Source organism: Ipomoea nil, unplaced genomic scaffold (assembly GCF_001879475.1).
Source record: "Ipomoea nil cultivar Tokyo-kokei standard unplaced genomic scaffold, Asagao_1.1 scaffold1407, whole genome shotgun sequence".
NCBI classification, from domain to species: domain Eukaryota; kingdom Viridiplantae; phylum Streptophyta; class Magnoliopsida; order Solanales; family Convolvulaceae; genus Ipomoea; species Ipomoea nil.
Window position 1 is genome coordinate 3,706,060 of NW_017617835.1, and position 15,053 is coordinate 3,721,112.

Below are 15,053 nucleotides of genomic sequence, written 5' to 3' on the forward strand. Positions count from 1 at the left end.
CTTTATAATCATAGGAATAATAACATATATATACAGGTGAAGCCGTCAAATGAAATGAAATTTTTTGTGTTATTTTACAATCAAGTAGAGAAATGTCTGTTTGATTGTCTACTAATCATCTTGACTTAATCACTTTGAATGCATTTTGTATAAGATTTATACATTTGTACTAAATATTTGATCAAATGTTGCGACTTTTGAAAAATACCACAATTTTTGTAAAGGTTTATTGACTATATGTGAACCATACTGTTAAGAGTCCCACATTGAAAATATAAGAGAGAACATACGTGTTTATAAGGCCATGTGTTAGACTAACTAATTGATTGAATTCAATCTTTTAGTGTAGTTTGGGCTTATGTACAATATAACCCAATTGAGTGACTTGACCCAATCTTAGATTATAAGACATACAAACCATAAAATTATCAGTTCAGATGGTACAGAAAAGAATTGATAAATATAAAATTGTTCAATAAAGACTACTAAAGGTTTTGATAAGTTGGTGGCATTACTAATTTTTGTTCAATTCATTTCATATAGTAAGAAGCAATAATGGAGGTTGGAATTAAAAAAACGGGGTGCAATTGGCAAATTGTAACTACAAAGATCATGACTGTTACAGTTCTCAGATGGATAGTAACAAATTCATAATCTAATCACACAGGATACATATAAATTACAGGATATATTCATTCATAAAAGACTAGAATCATTCAGCAACTTTCATACCTGTTAGGTAGACTTGGCACTGGATGAGGCTTCCCCCGATGTAGAAACCGGGCATTACCATCAAGCCGACCTTTGGTTTCTGCTCACTCTCTTCAATAATGAGGTCTTTCACGACGCTATCCATGTACACTTCTGAGAACTCGCTTCCTTTCTTGACCTGGAAAACCTTTACTGGAGGATCAAATGAATATGCCAGCCTATGCAAGAGCCAGATGGACTTGGCTAGCTTTAGAAAAGCCTGATAGAAAGCTGTTCTTGGGTGCCCACCCCCTATTATAAAGTTTCGCTGATCCAAGTTCCCGAAAAATGAGGCCTCCATCTTTGGATGAAGCACTGCAAGGTATTTGGTTCGGCAAAATTTCCCAAAGAGGGAATCTGGACTTTGGCCTACAGCATCCAGTGGATCCATTTCCCTTAATGCAAGATATTGGTGGAAGAAACTTTCCTTTGTGACTCCGGGATCCTCGGGTTTCACAGAAAAGCATTCTTCCTGAAACCCACCGAACATTCTATGGCAAATATTTGATTCAAATGCATATTTCTTGTGAGCTCGCTTTGCATAGACTACATCTGGCTCAATGGAGTTTGCTGCGGCATCAAGATCCCATCCAGCTGCTTTCATCATGTTGATTACTGGCTTGGAAAAATCATGAATAGCTCGATAGGCAGCTTCCACGGCAGACCTGAAAAGATCAGGCGTTAGATCCACTGAGAAGAATCTATTTTCAGAGCTTGTGCCTTCAGATTCTTTGGCTGATAAGCCTCTCAGCTTTAGGTTTTTCTCCAGTTTAACCCGCTTCTGACTTGCCTCTTGGATCTGCTGCTGCAACTGAAGAATCTCAGAATCTTTGTTTTGTATCTCAGATTGAAATTTCTTTACCATGACCTCGTACGTTTTCAACAAACTCTGCTGTTCTTGAATCTCCGCAGCTAACCGGGAGTCCTGAGGAGAAACACATACTGGCTTGGGGTTGTGCTCCCTGTAGAAGTGCTTGAGTTCTGAGAGCATCTTCAGCTCTGAGATCACAAGCTTATCAGCGGTTTGAATCTTATCCGGGTCATAAGGAGTGTGAGCAGATTGAAGTTCGATGTAAGCCGACTTGAGCGAGGAGATATTCGTGAAAATCTTAGAAATCAGAGCATCTACTGCCTCTGGTTTTTGATTCGTTGCTTCTTCCATCGGCTGGGGGTGGACCTTCTGGCTGTTGCTCTCACGGAGTTGAGGGTCTTTTGCCCCAGTTGGTTGCATAGCTACTCGCAATAAGATGGGGATTAATCAAGTGTGTCCTATCGGTTAGGGAACTTCAACCTGTAACACCAGACAACATCATGATGGAATCTACAACAAGAAAAGAGTAAGAGAAACAAATTACGGACTGGCCTCAGACAATCGTAAGAACCATAAAAGGTCAGCAGTAGCCAATTGCCAAGAACCTCACCCTTGCTTTCACTCTTCTTAATAATTAGTAACAATTTTCAACTGTTTAGCAGAACACACTCAAATAATCAGGAGGTAACAGGATATAAACAATGAAATACAAGTGGCAATTTTTTGATACCAAACTACGCGAGTAGTTCATAGACCAGCATCATCAATAACAAGATTCTTAAAATAACTATCGCATATTCCATCATTTCTCATGTTTTCTTCCACTAAAAAAAGTAATAATAGTGAAGAACGGTTTTACAATAGGGATTGAAAACATAGCATTCCACTTCTCAAATTACACAAAAGCATCTGGCACTAAATGGAATTCTATAATACCTCATCTCCGCAGCCACTACACATAACAAGAAAGTTAAAGATTACGGTCCGATCTCAACTATTCAATAGCTACTAAACTCTCAGAGATCCCCTCTCAGACCATTTTCAACTCTCCTAAGACAAAAATCTTCAAGAATCCAGTCCAATCAAATGAGGGTTTTCACTCGAGTACCCAAATCTTCACAATCAATAAAGCAAAAAATCATAAAAGCACCTCGGGAAACAAGAAAACATTGGTCACAAAGAACAGCTATTCTCCCAAATAGAAGTTTCAGTTAACATCAACTACACACTGTTCAAATCCTACCAACTTCCAACACAATAATGCCTAGACTTGCAGTCCTGGCTGACAATAATTACAATTTCAGAATTACTTATTACGGAGTATATAAAGTAATAAACAATTATCAGTACAACATAGTAATTGCTCCAACAACCATTACATGTCTCCCCAATAGACATCCTTCCCTTACAAAACTTAAATCCGAATACTTCATTTCACGCTAAAGTTTCCAAAAATGTAAAGTTTACTTCAGTATACATACTTCATTCAGATCTATTGCTACAGAGGCTAAATTAGGGTTCGGTACAAGCATAAAATGGTTGTCCTTAAACAAACCTGGCTTACACCCACAAATTAACCCATATATCTCCATATTTATCAAAATTAAATTTGATTTCCATTTTTTTTTTTAACAAATTCAAGCTGATTTAAAGTGCAAATGATCATAATCACCAAACGCAGAAAGTTGCTCAGAAAGAAACCTAAACATATTAGCGGTAAGATGATAAGGAGAATAATTTGTGAACTCACCATCACTGTAGAATAAAGATAGAGAACATGAAGATAAAGTTAGCAATCAACACCGGCGTGGAATCTTCTGATGAAATTTTTTCCGGGGAGAAGTAGAGATGAAGACCGTAGAGTGCCGGCGGCGAGAAAGTGAAGAGTGAGGAAAAGAATATGGGTTTTTGTGTCTATAATTTGCATTACAATACATGTTTTGTTCCATTTTACATTTCAACAACACATCTTTCTAATATTTTCATTTGGACCTGTATTAGTTATGATATTAATAAAGAGCCAAACTATTTGTTTAAATTATTAACTACCATTAAAATTTGTAAAATAATTAAGTAACATAACTTTTGACATCTTTTATAGATAACACGTTTTAAAGTATTTCTTGGTACTTTTCTATATTGTGGTTGTAAAAATTTTTTAACAAATCTTTTAAAACGAGTACTTTCGGATTGACTAAAAGGTATATCATCACCAATTATAAATCTACCAAATGCATCTATCACTGATTCTCGTGAATAAGTAAAAATATCTCCGTTGGGGGTAACATACTCAAAAATTTATGTTTGCCCTTTCTCGAGTTGTCTTTCATCATTCCTCATATTGTGGTAAGAATTAAAAATATAGAATTATAAGAAATTAAAAATTTAAAGTATTGAAATTTCAGAGGTTGAAAGAAATAAAATAAATGAAAAATAATTAAGAGTAATAAAATTTATAAAGAGTAAGAGGATGTATGGAGAATTGTTGTGAGTAGAAGTAAGAGGGTGTAGGATTGAGAATTTTTGTGTGATAAATAAATTGGGTAAAGAGTATCTATAGACTAAGGAAAAAAAGTCTTCCCCCAGACAACCAGTGCAACAGCCAAAAATTTTGTCGTTGCACTGGCCGAGAACATGAAGTAGCCTCTGCCGGAGGCCACGCCTAGCTTAGCCTCCAGCAGAGGCTACTTGCAACGTGCAACGGTCAAATTTAATTTGGCCATTCCACGTTGCAGGCCTAAGTAATAAGATTGTGGCAGCTCGCCAAAATTACTATTTTATTTTTTTTTTAAAGAATTTTAGTTGCTGCTATGGTTGTGTTTGCCAAGGTCTGGGCCGTGCTCAGACCTGGACCTAGGTCGGTCTCGTGTTAGGTCCTAAATATTTTAAAAAGATCTAAACAAGTCCTTAATAAATCGGTTCTGGTCCAAACTAAACTCAACCCAAGCTCACTTTTGTTCGAATCAATTTAAGGTTGGTTCGATCTTGAACCAGCTCATGACCACCTCTAGAATTTGATATTATAAAAGTTCATCGAGAGTCAATCAACAACATGGTTATGTCCATGGAAGACATGGATACATTTGACACTCAAGCAAAAATTATCATTAAATCATAGAGCTTTAATTTATTTAACTTTTTACACCAATAAGCATTTAATAAAATAATAACTCTATTATTATCTAACAAAAGAACGATGAAAATCAAATTATAACTTATAAGCCATCAGTTAAGCCCAGCAAGAGGCAACCAATTTTGCCAAAAGTGAAGTTAACAACAAAACACAACCTCCACCTTTCATTTAAACCTGGATTCCGCATAGTAGTAAGGATCAGAGAGTGGTTGTCCCAAAAGGGATAAGAAATCTTAAACCCTATCATACAAGGCAAAAATGGGGAAAGAAACAACAAATACTTTGATTCAAGAAGAGGCCTTGGGAGCAGCAGACCGCTGCTTCTTCGAACCATCTTGCTTCTTGTCAGAATCTGCAGCCTTTCTCCGGTCCTTCCTCTCCCTCTTCTTCAACGCAGTCATTTGAGCCTTCAACAAAATTGCGTAAGAAGCTTGAAAACGCTGGTGATCTTTCGGCCCCACCTATTTTCCAATCAACCCAAGCGCATGGACAGTGACAAGAAAAATGGCATCAACATAACCTCCATACACAGTTAAATGTGACAACAATGATGAGAGAATATAGTTCAAATCTGCATTGCAGGCTTGCAGCATCCACTTTAAAGGCAAGGCAAGGCCTATATGTGATAGAATAAGGTATTTCAGGAGTCTCACTAAATTTTCATGTCAGAATCAAGCTATCTCAAATTCAAGCAGTAGAAAACCATAATAGTTAGAAGAATGCAGTTAAAGGCACAACACTTTCCATGCGACCTTTTAACTAAGGGCCTCAGAACTTTTAAAACAAAGCAAGAATGAAGCAAAAACAAACTTATAATTATGTGAAACTTGTTTACTAATTCTTATCCAAAGGGTCGGAGAGCTAAAGCATATTATTTTCCCCTTGACACATTAAAGGTTGGTTCTTGAGAATTAGCACAAGATGCAGAAAAGAGCTAGTTGAAATTTGTCATCCAATGAAAATCAAGCGAGAAGAAGTTCAAAAACAAAAATGGAGCTGAACAATTTTTACCATTGTAGAAATGTTCTTTTTCCCATCAGTTGCTCGAATAAGGCACTTATATTCAATTTTTTCACCAGCACTCTTCAGTTTATTCCGCTTGGCTTTAGATTTATCAGAAGCTGCATATACATAATGCACAGAGAATTTATTATCTTAATAAAATAAGGCAAAAAAAAAGAAAGTTCAAATGAACAGAGGCATTAAATTACAGTGTTTGAGAGTGACCCAAACAGAGCCCTTTTCTGTAGTTCGCTCAAACATGTTTGTAAGTTCATTGAGGAATGGGTCTGGCTGTAAACGTACCTAGTAAATTCAGTACAAAAGTAACCCAAGCCAAATAATGTGTATCTAGAAAAAAAAAGATAACCATTCCCTGCTCGCAATTTAATGCTAACTCTTGGTAATATTCAATATACACATTTAGGCAGCACATTATAAAACTATGAAATGATCATAATCACCATTCCCTGATCGCAATTAAATTTGATTTCAATTTTTTTTTTTTTTACAAATTTAAGCTGATTTAAAGTGCAAATGATCATAATCACCAAACGCAGAAAATTGCTCAGAAAGAAACCTAACATATTAGCGGTAAGATGATAAGGAGAATAATTTGTAAACTCACCATCACTGTAGAATAAAGATAGAGAACATGAAGATAAAGTTAGCAATCAACACCGGCGTAGAATCTTCTGATGAAATTTTTTCCGGGAAGAAGACCGTAGAGTGCCGGCGGCGAGAAAGTGAAGAGTGAGGAAAAGAATACGGGTTTTAGTGTCTATAATTTGCATTACAATACATGTTTTGTTCCATTTTACATTTCAACAACACATATTTCTAATATTTTCATTTAGACCTGTATTAGTTATGATATTAATAAGGAGCCAAACTATTTGCTTAAATTATGAGTAAATACCAGCGGAGGTCCTCTGACTTTGGTGGCACTGTCACATTCAGTCCTCAACTTTTAAATCAACCACGCTTAGTCCTCTTACTTTTTGTTTCTAGCCATCTATGGTCCTTCCGTTAAACTTGACCATCTAATGCCGTTTTCTCAAGGATAATTCAGTCCTTTCCTAATTAATTTATTAATTATTATGTTTGACGAGTCATACCGAGATATCCCGACGTCGTTTTGGCACAACTTTCGTACCAGCTTTTGTACGCCATTTTAATTCACAAGATGGTTTTGTACACGTTCATAGCTGGGAAACCATTGTTTGACTACTCTGATGAGGAAATTAAACATAATAATTAATAAATTAATTATGAAAGGACTCTTTTAGAAAATGACATTAGATGATCAAGTTTAACGAAAGGACCATAGATGGCTAGAAACAAAAAGTAAGAAGACTAAAAGTGGTTGATTTAAAAGTTGGGACTAAAATTGGCAGTGCCACCAAAGTCAGAGGACCTCCGTTGGTATTTACACTTAAATTATTGATGCATTCCTTGTGTAAAGAGTTGTTTCATTCTTTTTATAATTATTATTTATGAATAGTTTTTTTTTTTTTTCACAAGGAAAAAGACTAAGGAGATTAGGGGTGATTACTAAAATGAAAAAATAGAGAATTGGAGAAATATAAGAATGAAAAATGAAAAATTCGTATGGTATCTCTCTTCCTTTGTAATAAAAGAAAAATGAAAAATTCATTTATCCGATCCCTATTGTTTCTTATTTTTCTCATATCTTTGGAAAAAGTAAGGAAGGAACCTAGATGCTCCTATATTAGGAATAAGGTTTAAATATGACATTTAACTGCACACCAAATTATAATTATGCTATCAAATTCAAAAAAAAAAAAAATACAATTGAGTCCTTGAATAACACAAACTCATACAATTAGTCAAAAATAACATCTTTACCTGAAAGTATGTTGACGTGACACTTATCAATTTTAATAATAATTATAAATAAAATAATTAATTATTTAAAAAAAAAAAAAAAAAAAAAAAAAAAAGAAGAAGAACTGCCAGTTGGCTTCGTCACCATGCCCGGAGAGAAAGACCTTCAAACGGAACATAATTTAATACTCCGTATTTGATTATGTTGTCCTTACTGTTTTCATTATTATTTTTTATTAATTAGATGTTTTGGTCATATTTCCTTTTGATTTTTTTTTTATGTTCATCTGCTGAATTGCTCATAGTGTATGGCTTATCTTTTGGTATCCAACATTCCAACTCATGAAAGTAAGTTAGATACTTTTTCTTTTTATAGTTTAGCATTATAGGCTTATTCTTTTAGTTCTGAATTTCTTAAATTGTGTAAATTTATCGTCACATAATATTTACATACTGTATTTAGTGTGTAATTGTGAATGTTAAAACATGTTGAGCGAGTAAATATTGCAAATATATTAGATATGTGAACATACTTATAATGTTGTGCGCAATTTTTTTTTCTTTAAATTAGCATGCATTAATATTTTATTGTTGGTGAGTTAATTGTAAATATACTTGTCTATTTTTTCTATTAGTATGATATTGTTATGATTATTGCTATTATTTACTTTGCAATTTGAATAGATCTTTCTTTGATTTCAAGTTTTGAACGGAAAAAATATCTTGAAATGTACCATGAGATCAAAAGGCTACAAAGTTTGATTGAAAAGTTGGGGAATTCGAAGAATTCTCAATATTATTGCATGGGTTAAAGTACCTACGAGGTCCCTGTACTATAGTGTTTTGTTCAATTTAGTCCTCATACTTTTATTTTGTTCAATTTAGTCCCTGTACTTTCAAAAGTGGTGCAATTAAAGACAATAGTTAACGATGTTAATATTATCGTTAACTTAGGTTACGTGGCGCTGATGATATTTATATTCCTACTCATATATTACTTTATAAATATTTAAAATTTATTATTTTTACCACCAATATATCTAATTAGTATGTCCAAAATAAATAATTACGATCATGTTCGTAATGAGATTTGGACAGTTGTCCTTAATTTTATCACTTTTTAAAGTAGAGGGACTATATTGAACAGAATAAAGGTACAAGGACTAAATTGAACAAAACACTATACTACAGGGACTTTATAGGTACTTTAACCTATTGCATGACTCTTGCTCTCTATTGCAATGTGTGCGGAGGACCTCATGATACCAGGGAGTATACGTCTCCAAATGCTTTTGAACAAGTTGATGCCATTGGTTATTCACAAGGACTGTGAACAAAAATACAAATTTTGGAGGAGCCGTAACCAAGAATAGAAACAAAGAAATGATTGGACTCAAAGGAGGCTACACCAACCAAGGTAGACTTCTGGTGTCAAAACCACCTATGGACCTATTAGGGAAGGAGGCACAATTGCCAACGGCCCACCCAAAGAGAAAACCACATTACTCCCTATAGGTCACCTCATGTGTCACAAGGAATTAAAGACCATTGTTATTATTGACTTCTTAACTCGTAGCTATGTGAAGTTGTGAACTTGTTTTGAATTTTTTAATTTCTGAAGGGTGGGCCTACTTTTGAATTTTGTTTAAAGGTTTTATTATCTATGTATGGTTATAACAATGTTTATTATTAATTGAAGCATAAAGTTAAATAGGTTAAACTTGAGCTCAAATTCAAGCTTAAAAGTTCGAGCAACTTTACTCGAACCCGAGCTCATTCGGCTTGACTCGTTTACATTATGTTAATTAAACGTAAACTTGGATACTTACAAATGTGCCTTTTAGAGGGGTATTGGCTCGACTCGTTTACATTATGTTAATTAAACGTAAACTTGGATACTTACAAATGTGCCTTTAGAGGTATTTATACTTATTCATCTTCTTCAAAAGACGGTAAAGATTGACTTGATCATATAACAATGATTTCGTCTCTAAAATTTTCCGGATAACTCCATACAATTCTTTGAGTCCTCTAATATTTTAGAAGATTTTAGAAATTCTTACATCTTTAGAGTAGTTATGTATATAAGTCTATAATATTCTAGAAACTTGAAAAAAAATTATGTACAAATACAAAAAATATCAGACGATGTAACTAACCTCCAAATTGTATAGCAAATTAGCTCGGCGTCTCACATTTAGCTTTAGCTTTTGCCCTTCTTGTTTACCATAAAGAATTAATTAAAGTAATGCTAAGTTTGACATTTTGAATTTTGTAAACAATGTTAGAGAATCCGTAATAGTTATGTTTTTCTTTTGATTTTTTTAGTAGTTTTTGTAAGTATGATTAGAAAAAAGAAAAAAAAAATAAAATTGATTTAAAAAAAAAAATAAAATTGTTCGTCCTTGTAACACGCGCTCGGCTGGGCATGCTTTGTTTCTCGCACGTAGGCAAGGTTTTACTTCAGTAGTCAATATATGGGCCCCACAAAATAACTTAATTTGCAGGAGAAATTTTTGCCAAAAAACTTCACTTCACATAAGTAAAAACCATTACATAGTTTTTTCTACTATTCGAAAATGTAAGTATAATCCACAGCTGTGAATGCTCTCATGTGCACTCTAAGCGCACCTTCGGGTCTTCCTATAAGAGCTGTCTATTGACCGTTACCCTAACTCCCGACAAATTATTGTGTGGACCATGATCTATATAGCTGTATGACCCATGAATGCAATATACATTTTTAATATACTGAATGTACATTATTTGCGTACTGAATGTACATTATTTTATAATGTATAAAAAATCATGTACTTTCAAATAATGTACTTTATGTATACAACTAATGTACATTTAGTACATTAAAAATGTACTTTTTATATATGGTTCACACAAATGTGTGGACCATGGTCCATGGAATAATGATTGCTAACTCCCTGAGCGCACCTTCTGGTCTTTTTATTGGCTTGGTTGCTTGCTAAGGTTACAAGACAAGATTTACCTTGAGTACACATTTAGATAGTGATTGCGGACTTATTTGTAAATCAAAGATTAAAATAAACAGTTTTATTTTTGTTAATTAAAATTGTGATAGGATGGGATTAGTTTAATTTGTACTTAAGAAACCATAGGATGTGATTATTATTCCTGATAATAGAAATGGTTACCAAACAAAGGAATAGGCCTATTACTGGGAATGCTATGCCATTCTCGGCCTATTCCGTGAACCAAACGGACCATAATTCCTCAAGGAGTTCAGAGTGTAGTTTAATGACAACTATATCTTAAAATTAGGTTTTTTTTTTTTTTTTTTTTTTTTTTTTTTTTTTATAGCTAAGATTGCTCAATTGATCAAATCTCTTAAACTAAAATTTAGTGGCTGCAAAGATTCAATCGTTATGCTGTGGAACCGTGTCCACCTTTTAAGGTGGACACAGTTCTATATTCATAATTACTGAATTATATGTTTATAATTATAAAATAGAGGAAATTTCAATTTTGGTCATATGACTATAGGGGTCTTATTAATTTTAGTCCCTGGCTTTCAAAAATGTTAATTTAGTACCTTAACTATACAATTTTTGTCAATTTTGGTCACTCCGGCCAAATTGCCAGTCAAATTTTGCCGGAAAATTTTAATAATTAAAATAATGAGGATATTTTGGTCATTTCACGCATCTTTTCTTCTTCTCCGGCGAGTCCATCCCTTCCTCCCCTGTTTCCGGCGTTCTTTCTCCCTGTAAACCCTATCTTTAATATCATCAAGCATCCTTTCTCCATCATCTTAGTTCATTGCATTCGCCGGAAACGGGGGAGGAAGGGATGGACTCGCCTGAGAAGAAGAAAAGAGACGTGAAATGATAAAAATACCCTTATTATTTTAATAATTAAAATTTTCTGACGAAATTTGACCGGTAATTTGACTGGAGTGACCAAAATTGACAAAATTTGCATAGTTAAGGTACCAAATTGACACTTTTAAAAATTAAGAACTGAAATTAACAAGACTCCTATAGTCATAGGACCAAAATTGAAATTTCCTCTTATAAAATATATTCATAATTTTTAAACTTCATATTCATAATTATTGAATTCTATATTCACAATTACAGAATTCTATGTTCATAATTACTGAACTATATGTTCATAATTATAAAGCTATATATTCAAAATTTTCGAACTTCATATTCACAATTATTGAATCTCTATATTTATAATTACAGAACTATATTCTTTCAAAAAAAAATACAGAACTATATGTTCATAATTTTTTAACTATATATTCATAATTATGAACAATTTTGGAACCATGTCCACCTTGCTCGGTGGGCACGGTTCCACAGCATAATTTGCCGCAAAGATTAATATAGTGAAAACTGAAATACTTGTTGACATGATAATTAGACAAAGTATTAGATCTGACCCGAAGCACATTAGGGCTGATTCGCAGTATTCAAAGCAATCAACACGGTCAATTGGTAATTGACTAATTATCAAGAGTGAAGTAGGAAGTGACAGAATGGTTCATAGAGTCCAATACCACCTCATCAAAAAGCAGTTATTAGGAGCACGCAACTATACAATTATGGAGGCCAACACAATTATGGAGGGGAACACACAGTAATTACTAAGGAGCCAGCCATTGTACTTATTAATAGGAGGCCATTGTGCAATTATTATAATCGTTACAAGTTTGTAATATAAAGGATGAGCCCATGTCACATGGGAGGGGGACACATTATGAAACTTTATAGAACTCTTAGCAATACAAAATTACTTTACAATATTATTTTGGTAACATATTTAGTGTCACTTGTGTTATTGAGCTAGTTCTGCAAGATGTTTCTAATATGATTTCCTATATTATGTATGATTTGTTAACTATCATATAAAAATAGAGCTTACACAATACATATGGACTGCGTGTTTTCATTTGTCACTTAAAAAAAAAAAAAAAAAAAAGGAGTTAATACCCAAAATGGTCCCTCGACTATGCCATAATTACCAATTTGGTCCTCAACTACTATTCTTACCTAATTAAGTCCTCAACTATGTAACTTTTACTCAATTAAGTCCTCAACTATACAATTCTTACCCAATTTAGTCCTCAACTATAAAATTCTTACCCAATTTAGTCTTCTGTATTAATTCGATTGTTTGTTGACTGTCAAAAGTCGGGATAAAATTATAATTTTACAAGATTTCTCCTTCCTCTCCATTTAGCAGCGCCAAACCATGCAGCAATACACTCCGATCAGATTTCGATCATCAAAAAATCGTTGGAAATCAAATTCATGGGCTATCCGATGCATAACCACTACTTCGATATTGACAGGTTTAGAACCCAACCGGAGCTTATTGCTACATGGTTTGGCGCTGCTAAATGAGGAGGAAGGAGAAAACTTGTAAAATTACAACTTTATTTCCATTTTTGACAGTCAACAAACAGTCAAATTGACAAAGGACTAAATTGGGTAAAAATTATATAGTTGAGGACTTAATTGAGTAAGAATGATAGTCGATGACCAAATTGGTAATTACGACATAGTCGAGGGACTATTTTGGGTATTAACTCAAAAAAAAAAAAAAAAATGACATTCTTGTGCCATGAAAGAGATAGCCGAGTGGATTAAAAATAGTTGTACCTACCTAAAAGTCACGATTGAACATAGTTGCCGGCCACTAATTAATTATCAAGTTTAGCCTCAGATAAGCTAAGTAGTTGTTCTAAATACTCAGCCCCCAAATCCTCAAGAACCAACACTTCTCCATGCACCCTCTCAAACTCATCTTCTTCTCCACCATCTTTCTTCTTCTTCTTCAAAGCATTATTATTATTATTATTATTATTATTATTATTATTATTGCTCTTCTTGTTCATAACACTGCTTCTCCTAGTGTTCTTGCAGTGCCTTCTCTTCAATGCCAGCACCGGCGAGCCGCCGTCCTCGAAGCCGCAGCCCAGCTCCACCAGCGACTGGTACACCACCTCCGCCGGGAAGTTGAGCACCGCCGTCGACCCGTGCAATGCGAACGCCGCCTGGTCATAAACCAGCGCCGCCTCCTCCGCCGTGTCGAACGTCCCCAGCCACACCCTCACGCTCCGCCGCGTCGAGTCCCGTATCTCCGCCGCGTATTTCCCCCACGGCCGCTTTCTCACTCCTCTGTAAGCTACGCCGCCGGCGCTCGTCCTTGTAGAAGACCACTCTTCTTCTTCCTCCTCTTCTTCTTCCATGGACGTCGCGGGGCCGCCGCCGCCGAGGAACGCCCCCGACATTGAGGAAGACGACGACGAGGAGTTGGCGGCGGCGGCGGCGGCGCCTGCCTCGGCTAGGACGGTGTAGAGAAGCATGTCTCCGGCGTCGTTTTCATTGAAGGGAAGATGATATGGCGGCTGCAGGTTTTGGAAATTTGACTGGGAGAATGAAAAATCCATGAATTCAGTACAGTGAAGATTTATATATATATAAATTTGTTTTCTTTATTCAAAGATCTTTAGTTGATGAGATTCTTGGATGGAATGTTGCAGAAGTGAAGTGAAGATTGGGGTTTATATATAGAGAGAGCTGGTGGGTGGGGTGGGTATGCACACGAGGGGGTTTAGTTAATTAATTATTATAAAATAATAATTAGGCCCACAAAATTTATATTAGATTTAATTATGATTTTGTCCCACCCTAAGTCTACAAGTATTCAAATTTGATTTTTATAAATTACTCAATTTTTATAAATACTGTTTACTGAATCAATAAGTTAAGCACGTATGCTACTGCCCTCTCTCACAATCCGGGAATGCAGTCTCTGGACGACATGCCTCGGTGGGTTGTCGACGTTATGTGGGAAGACAAGTTTGGTGCCAGAATGCGTCGGGGCTTCTAGTGTGGGCAATTGGCTCTTTTGAGTTGCCTTTGTTTGTGCAACCGGGTTCATCCCTCTTTTTGAACAAAAAATAATAATAATAAGTTAAACATGTACGAATAACTTGTAATTTTACTATATCTACTAGTAATTTAACAATGTGTAATTTTACATGGTCAATGTGTAATGTCCAACAACTAGCCAATTGTGTCTTTGTCAATGATCTTATGGTCTAGTAGCACGAAGTGACTATTTCGTATGGGAAGTCATGGGTTTGATCCTCAATGAGGGCAATATTTTGTACTTCAGTAGTGTGGACTATCATTTTATACACCTATTAACTTCTCGATGAACTTTTCCACCATCTTTATTATTGGTTGGAGCATTGAAAAGTTTGCGAGTTACACTAACTCTCAGGACTGCACAAAAAAAAAAAAAAAAAAAACAATAAAAGGGGACAATCACGGCTAAGTTAGTCATGTTGTTGGTCTGGTGATCACAAGGTTTCAAGTTCGACTCTTAGTGGATTGTCTAATTTTGGCCTTTCTTGGTTTGAGCTAGTCAACTATGGGGCAACCTATGTTGATTTACCTCCTTGCGGTCCTTTGTCGGTTCACCTACAATGCAAGTTTAATCTCGTGCATACTCTTGAGT

At 34.9% G+C, this 15,053-nt stretch overlaps 3 protein-coding genes across 4 annotated transcripts; all 3 read right to left on the reverse strand.

The window, feature by feature from the left end:
• Nucleotides 1-506: 506 nt before the first annotated feature.
• On the reverse strand, nt 507-3,491 carry LOC109186765 (IRK-interacting protein). 2 transcript variants are annotated; one of them, XM_019336888.1, is made up of 2 exons: nt 3,312-3,491; nt 507-2,041 (listed from the first exon to the last, which is right to left on the reverse strand). In XM_019336888.1, exon 2 carries the CDS (start codon nt 1,979-1,981, stop codon nt 713-715), a length of 1,269 nt encoding a protein of 422 aa, XP_019192433.1. In that variant the 5' UTR covers nt 1,982-2,041; nt 3,312-3,491; the 3' UTR covers nt 507-712. The 2 variants fall into 2 exon arrangements, with proteins under 2 accessions (XP_019192433.1, XP_019192434.1); XM_019336889.1 differs by having other exon boundaries at nt 507-2,071; nt 3,312-3,471.
• Nucleotides 3,492-4,760: 1,269 nt separating this feature from the next.
• Nucleotides 4,761-6,424, reverse strand: LOC109186767 (signal recognition particle 14 kDa protein-like). Its single transcript, XM_019336890.1, has 4 exons — nt 6,322-6,424; nt 5,906-5,999; nt 5,706-5,815; nt 4,761-5,155 (listed from the first exon to the last, which is right to left on the reverse strand). Exons 1-4 carry the CDS (start codon nt 6,322-6,324, stop codon nt 4,982-4,984), a joined length of 381 nt encoding a protein of 126 aa, XP_019192435.1. The 5' UTR covers nt 6,325-6,424; the 3' UTR covers nt 4,761-4,981.
• Nucleotides 6,425-13,191: 6,767 nt separating this feature from the next.
• On the reverse strand, nt 13,192-14,039 carry LOC109186350 (ethylene-responsive transcription factor 1B-like). Its single transcript, XM_019336297.1, has one exon. The coding sequence runs from the start codon at nt 13,975-13,977 to the stop codon at nt 13,228-13,230; it is 750 nt and encodes a 249-aa protein (XP_019191842.1). The 5' UTR covers nt 13,978-14,039; the 3' UTR covers nt 13,192-13,227.
• Between the last annotated feature and the right edge of the window lie 1,014 nt (nt 14,040-15,053).